Source organism: Myotis nattereri, assembly GCF_964212035.1.
Source record: "Myotis nattereri genome assembly, chromosome: 8".
Taxonomy (NCBI): Eukaryota; Metazoa; Chordata; class Mammalia; order Chiroptera; family Vespertilionidae; genus Myotis; species Myotis nattereri.
This window is the reverse complement of record NC_138083.1, coordinates 11,945,046-11,952,611: the sequence shown is the minus strand read 5'-3', so window position 1 is coordinate 11,952,611 and position 7,566 is coordinate 11,945,046. Positions and strand designations below refer to the sequence as shown.

The window sequence follows — 7,566 nt, the reverse complement described above, 5'->3', positions numbered from 1 at the left end:
AATGCCCTCAAGATAACTTCCGGAAGCAGCTGCCATGGCTGCCAGGGAGGAGGTTCTTGCCTTGCAGGCTGAAGTTGCCCGGCGTGAGGAGGAGCTGAGCTCCCTGAAGCAGAGACTGGCGGCGGCTCTTTTGGCGGAGGACGAGCCAGCGCCGCGGGTTCCGGTGTCGCCCCTGCCGCCGAAGGCCGCCCTGTCCCGAGATGAGATCCTGCGCTACAGCCGGCAGCTCGTGCTGCCTGAGCTCGGGGTGCACGGCCAGCTGCGGCTGGCGACCGCGTCCGTGCTCGTCGTGGGCTGCGGTGGGCTCGGCTGCCCACTGGCGCAGTACCTTGCCGCGGCCGGCGTGGGCCGCCTTGGTCTTGTGGACTACGACGTCGTCGAAATGAGCAACCTGGCCCGCCAGGTGCTGCATGGCGAGGCCCTGGCCGGCCAGGCCAAGGTCTTCTCGGCTGCCGCCTCGCTGCGCCGGCTCAACTCAGCCGTGGAGTGCGTGCCTTACGCTCAGGCTCTCACTCCAGCCACGGCCCTAGACCTCGTGCGCCGTTACGACGTGGTGGCTGACTGCTCCGACAACGTGCCCACTCGCTACCTGGTGAGCGACGCGTGTGTGCTGGCCGGCCGGCCTCTCGTATCCGCCAGCGCCCTGCGCTTGGAGGGCCAAATCACCGTCTACCACTACGACGGCGGGCCTTGCTACCGCTGCCTGTTCCCCCAGCCACCTCCCGCGGAGACGGTGACCAGCTGCGCGGATGGCGGGGTGCTCGGTGTTGTAACGGGGATCCTGGGCTGCCTGCAGGCGCTGGAAGTGTTGAAGATCGCCGCAGGGATGGGCCCCTCTTACAGTGGCAGCCTGTTGCTCTTCGACGCTCTCGGAGGACATTTCCGCTGCATTCGGCTGCGGAGCCGCAGGCCGGATTGTGCAGCTTGCGGAGAGCGGCCCACGGTGACCGACCTGCAGGACTATGAAGCCTTCTGTGGCTCCTCGGCCACGGATAAATGCCGCTCCCTTCGGTTGCTGAGCCCGGAGGAGCGCGTTTCGGTCAGCGACTATAAGCGCCTTCTGGATGCTGGGTCACCCCACCTGTTGCTGGACGTCAGGCCTCAAGTGGAGGTGGACATCTGTCGTTTGCCTCATGCTCTGCACATCCCTTTGAAGCATTTGGAACGGAGGGATGGGAAGAGCCTGAAACTCTTGGGAGAAGCAATCCAGGAAGGGAAGCGCCGCGCGCAGGAAGGAGCGGCTCTCCCCATCTATGTGATTTGCAAACTGGGCAACGACTCCCAGAAAGCCGTGAGGATCCTGCAGTCCTTGACAGCAGTCCCAGAGTTACGCTCGCTAGCAGTTCAGGATGTGGTGGGGGGGCTCATGGCCTGGGCTGCCAAGATCGACGAAACATTTCCGCAGTACTGAGGTGGCTGAAATTATATATATATATATATATATATATATATATATATATATATATATATATATATGGTGTGTGTATATATATATATATATATATATATATATATATACACATACACACACACACACATAGTCTGACCTGAGGAAAATGTGCGTTGCCATGTTAACCTTAAAGATACGTTTATTTCCATTTTTCTCAGTAATGTACAAAGACTGGATTCTGCATCTGTGAATACAAAGATTTCTTTTTATAAGGGGATTTTTAATGGTAATTTATTGAATGATACAGTTGTTGAGGGTCTATAAAACTTTCTGAGAACTGTCTTGTGTTTTCAATACTTGGAGGGGACAGGTGAGGTGTATTGTAAGTGACAGGATTTTGTGTTTTAATTTGCAGATCATTTGGCTGTCTTTCTTTTTTCCCACCTCCCCCAAAAGATTCTCTAAATGATCTATTTTAGGCCTGGAATTAAGTTGTTGTAAACTTAGTCCTACGGAATTGATTGCAGATGATATACATAAGATCAGTTTATTGTTTATGAAAGGCATTCTTTGGGTCTTATTTCTACTTCAAATGATAGAATATATTCTACAGAACTAAGTGTTAAGGTGAAAATTGTCTTAATTATCTGGAAAGTGATCATTAAATATTTTGAATTCATATAAAAGTGAAGTATTTACAGGTTAGCAAGAAAAAGGAAACCGCCTTCGTAGTATGTCAGTTTCTCTTATAAGTTGCTGATTTTTTTCGTAAAGTTAGCTTCAGGGCCCACCCTATGTTGTACATATAACATTTTATAAACTGTATACTATCGTTTGGCTTGCTTTGGATTCTTCAGGTCCAAGTTCCAAACCTCTACCCTTTCCCATCCAGTCTGTTATTTTCTTGTTGGCTTCACTGTATGGTCAGGACCCCAAATACAATACTGAGTTAAGGTGGAATAGTGAACATTCTTATCTCAGGCTCAGGTGAAAGACTGATGATTTGATCAGTATTGCTTATTATTGCTTTACTATAAATACCCTTTATCAAATTAATGACATTTTTTCTGTTTATAGTTTGCTAAGAGTTTTGACTGAATTTATCAAATGCATTTATTAAGATTATGTTTCTTAACTTTTTTCTCCTGTTGATATAGTGAATATTGATATTTTTATTGTAGAAAAAATTATAAAAATAACCCTCGCAGCAGTTTCCAATAATATTGTCAACCACCTGCACATGCTTCCAGCAGATCCCAGAATCCTCCCACTCCTGCATGACTAAAACTTTGCACTCACCAAAGAATTCCCCCCTTTCCCCTTTAACTTGCCTTTTCTATCTTGATTTAGTTTGTTTTATTCCAGCATTTTATAGTAGTGCAAAATGTAGGTGGTTCTGTTTTTTAAAGAACAATTCCATGAAATGGCAGGTACTCTGCCCAATTTCCAATATCTACAACGAAACTAAAAGTGAACATTTGGCATGTGAGTATATATTAGTGGCAAATTGAAGAGGAAATGCCTTGTCAAAGGGGGCCCCTACTCTCCAACTGACTCTGGCATATAAGCCTACCTATAATCAGAGTTCATAGTCATGAATGTGAAATCTATCTCTGGCTACAAATGTTTTAAAAAATGAAAAAGCAGCCGAAACCGGTTTGGCTCAGTGGATAGAGCGTCAGCCTGCGGACTGAAGGGTCCCGGGTTCGATTCCGGTCAAGGGCATGTACCTGGGTTGTGGGCACATCCCCAGTGAGAGAAGTGCAGGAGGCAGCTAATCGATGTTTCTAACTCTCTATCTCTCTCCCTTCCTCTCTGTAAGAAATCAATAAAATGTATTTAAAAAAAAAAATGAAAAAGCATTGCAGGCAGACAAAACCCTCTGTGCCAGATTTACTTATCAGTTTGCAACCTCTGATAGGGACTCTTGTTTTATTATAAAAAAGAATGGCATTTAACAGTCAAATTCAAAATGAGGATAGTCATCACTTTTTAACTGAAACATTGAAGCTCATTTTTTGAATAAGGGTTAAAGTATAATAGGCCATTTTATGTTATAAAGATGGAGCAGGTTTCTTATAACTGCTTCTCCCAAGGAGTTGTGGAAATAAATGAGAGATGAGGAGAAGAAAACAAAGATCTCTGGGCCTGTGTCTTTTTAAAATTTTTTATATATATTTTATTGATTTTTTACAGAGAGGAAGGGAGAGAGTTAGAAACACTGATGAGAGAGAAACATCGATCAGCCGCTTCCTGCACATCTCCTACTGGGGATGTGCCTGCAACCCAGGTACATGCCCTTGACCGGAATTGAACCTGGGACCTTTCAGTCCGCAGGCCGACGCTCTATCCACTGAGCCAAACCGGTTTCGGCTCTGGGCCTGTGTCTTAACCTCTTATTCCTAGGACCAAAGCTGATTCTGATACATATCAGGAAAAAATCAAGTGAGCAGAGATAGAAACTGATGTCTTAAAGTTAGGCAGTTTTGGTAGTTCCTGCAAACCTGATTGTCATTGGAGACAGACCCACGGCTGTACTTCCAGGAGCCATGCCCAAAACCATGCACAGAACTGGCCTGAGAACGCTGTCTTATGCTCTGCTGTCCCATGTAGCACTAGAGGAAACTTCCAGCAGAGCATCACCGATCTCACTTGACCTGACCCCACTTCTCTCCCACAAAGCCCAACACCATCCAGCCCAGGGGGCAGGAAGCAGAGTGGCTTTATACTGTACTAGAAGCCCGGTGCACAAAATTCATGCACTGGGAGTGGGGAGATCCCTCAGCCCGGCCTGCACCATCTCGCAGTCGAGGACCCCTTGGGGGATGTCCACCTGCTACGTTAAGCCCGCTCCCCGTGGGGATAGGACTTCAGCTGGCAGTTGAACATCCCTCTCGCAGTCCAGGAGCCCTCGCTCCTTACCGCCCACCTGCTCACTGCTTGCCAGCCGTGAGCCTGGCTTCTGACTGAGTGGCACTCCCCCTGTGAGAGTGCACTGACCACTAGGGCGCAGCTCCTGCATTGAACGCCTGCCCCCTGGTTGTCAGTGTGTATCATAGCGACCGGTCGTTGTGGTCGTTCTGCTGTAATGGTCGCTTAGGCTTTTATTATATAGATTGCTCTTTTCTGAGTCTTATGAGGATGTGTCTGGTAGGTAGAGCCCAATGACATGCCTACATACTAGCAGCAAGAGTTCTGGGAATTTGAGTTCTTTTGTCTACAACAGGGAGACAGAACTCATAATCTGGGATTTTCTCAAATTAGTGAAAGATTTTTCAAAAGATGGGCTGTTAGGAACATAAAAGTATCCACTTATGGGACCCAGCTCTTTTTATTCTTTGAAATCCTGTTTTCTCTGGGGATTGTGGCTTGGTTTTTACATTTGGATGGGATTTGAACTTGATAATTTTTTTCCTTTTCATTTAAGTGCCTTAAGTGTACCAGTCATCATTCTAGTTCTAGGATAAAGATGAACAAGAGATTTCCTGTTGTCATGGAGTTTACATTTAAATGGGGGAGACAAATCAAGTAAATTATTGATAAGTGCCATAAAATAAATCAAAATGTGATGTATCGGGGAAGGAGGAGCTATTTTGGATAGGTTAATTAGGGCTGATGTTAAACCCAAAACCTGAATGGTGAGGAGTCAGATCTGGGAGAACATTTCTTACTGGGAGTGAAAAGACCCTCAGGCAAATAAACTTAGAATGATCAAGAAACTGAAGAGGCAAATTGGATTGTGAACAATTGGGGAGAGTAAAGATGAGGTTTGAGATACAGAATATATCATGTAGGTTGTCGACCATAATGGGAATTTGGTGTTTATTCCAAGTAAAATAACAGCCAGCATTTATTGAGCACTTACTATGTGATTTGGAATTTGAATCCAGATGGTCTGGTTGAAGAGTGCCGCACCAGCACGGCCAAGAGTGAACCTGAGGAGGGGCGGTGAAGGATTGAAGAAAAGACCGACAAGAGAATTTATCTGTGGCTCCATGGATCTCCCGTGCCTGGATGAGGACACAGAAGACCCAGCCTGCAAGCTGATGCTTCATTTTATAGTCTCATTAAAACAAGGGTAGATTAACATGTATACACAAATGTTCTTATTTTGGCAACACTTGGTGCACGTCCCACAGCCTATTAGCTACTTAGGAAGGAATTAGGGAGGGCTACAAGGTCAGGCTTAATGATGCTAGGAGAGCTCTGCCCTCCGGGCTGGGACTTGTTTGTGGCCAGGCCACAGGTCAGCCCCAGGCTTGACCCTAGAGCCGCTCCCTACAAAGAGTCAGCAGGTGCCCTAAGCATTATGCTGACTATACGGACTCTCACTGAAAACTTGTTTTATATGTTTTCATTAGAAAACTACATCCTGATCATCACAGAGTGGAAGAGCTTGTATTTCAGATGGATAGAAATGTACGCTGATGCACTTGGTTTGCAGACTTCTCTCTAACACCCATGTGTCACATAGGTAATGTCCCGTTACCAATGAGTCACTTTGGTCAAGGAAAGCGAGACAGTCTCAACATAAAGCGTCACTGCTGGTAACTAGAAGGGTTGCCAAGGAGTGGGATGGTCAAAAAGGGCACTATGTCTGATAGTCCCTGTCCAAGGGGCTATGCCAGTGCATACTACCATGCCTAAGAAAGGCCATTTCCCAACAGCTTAGCATAGTCTTCGAACTTTTAGATCTTTGCCATTCTGATGGTTTTTTAAAAGTCTCATTGTGTTAATTTACCTTTTCATTAGTTTGAGCAGTTTTTCATAGCTTAAAAGTCTTTTCAAGTAAAAAATATTTATTTTTAGCTCATTTTTTCTATGAGCTCTCATTCTTACTGATTTACTTAAGAAAGACCACTTGCAGGGGGTTGGGAGGAAGAGTGGAATCTGCATTCCGTAGCAAGGGAGTTTTGAATTCATTCATTCTTCAGACACTTACTGAAAGTCCACTACGGATGTACCAGGCATTGGCCAAGTTCTGAGGAGACAAGATAATTGGGATTGTGGGGCTTGCCTGTCAGGCGTTCATAGCTCATTTTACCACGTTTTATGTGTAATTTCCAGAGCCTTTCCCACCTACATGGTTTCATTTAATCCTTCAACAACTCTGAGATCAAGGAAACTATCTTTGTTCACAGGCTCCTCTTATATGTTCTTACCAACAATAGACTTCCCTGAAATAGCCTAGTTGGGAGGGAGTCTTGTTCTCAAAGTGGAATCCTTCTGTCACTAATGAGGTCGGGCCCTCTTGTCCTTGTGGAACATTTTAGAAAGGATTCTATTGTAGACGGGGTGAATTTTCAACTGTTCCCAAGTATTTCATGTGTCCTGATGGGCATCAGAAAACCTTTTTCTTTGGAGCCACGGTGAGACATTGTGAGCACAATGAATTGCCACTATAATGAGGCTTGTATCCTGTTGGTCTATTGTTGATGGTCTCAAGATGGGGTCAGACTCACTTGTGTATGGCCTTTGGTCTTTTTTTAGAATAGATGGTGGAGGCAGGGCACTTGGGACACCTATATCATTAGCTAAGTGCAGATATTTCTGACATACATTTTTTATTCCCAATGAATGATTTGTATATACTGTTTAAAATTCTCTGTATACATATTTATGATATAACTAAAGGCTCGGTGCACGAATTCATGTATGGGTGGGGTACAGCCCAGGGGAGGGGCCCTGGGTTGTTAGCAGGTGGCCCCACCCTCTGGTCAAACTCTGGTCGAACTCCCAGTCCAGGGGACAATTTGCATATTATTACATAGGATTTTACACATGAATTTCCCAATTTGAAAACAAGTATATCATGGGTGCTGGTTTTCCTTAGTTGAATTTCTGAAAGCCAGGTGGCTTTAGCACTTACCGCTTTTCCAAGTCCTAGGCTATTTTGAAGTTTGGGTATTAGAAGCTCTCACATGTAATAAAATGGTATAAAAAGGAAAGTTGAACACAGGACTCAGGATACAATGACCTTGATGAGAGAGAATCATTGATTGGCTGCTTCCTGCACACCCCCCCCCCCCCCCCCGGAGATTGAGCCCGAAACCCAAGCATGTGCCCTTGAACCGAATCGAACCTGGGACCCTTCAGTCTGTAGGCCGATGCTCTATCCATTGAGCCAAATCGGCTAGGGATGAGAGGAAGGAGAGGATGGGAATGGGAACCATGTG

The 7,566-nt window shown here is 45.6% G+C and overlaps 1 protein-coding gene across 3 annotated transcripts; it reads left to right on the top strand.

The window, feature by feature from the left end:
* The first annotated feature begins 27 nt into the window (after positions 1-27).
* Positions 28-5,482, top strand: MOCS3 (molybdenum cofactor synthesis 3). Of its 3 annotated transcripts, none has more exons than XM_081096706.1 (2): positions 28-1,291; positions 5,281-5,482. In XM_081096706.1, exons 1-2 carry the CDS (start codon positions 35-37, stop codon positions 5,470-5,472), a joined length of 1,449 nt encoding a protein of 482 aa, XP_080952832.1. In that variant the 5' UTR covers positions 28-34; the 3' UTR covers positions 5,473-5,482. The 3 variants fall into 3 exon arrangements, with proteins under 3 accessions (XP_080952832.1, XP_080952834.1, XP_080952833.1); XM_081096708.1 differs by having other exon boundaries at positions 28-1,326; XM_081096707.1 differs by having other exon boundaries at positions 28-1,412.
* The last annotated feature ends 2,084 nt before the right edge of the window (positions 5,483-7,566 follow it).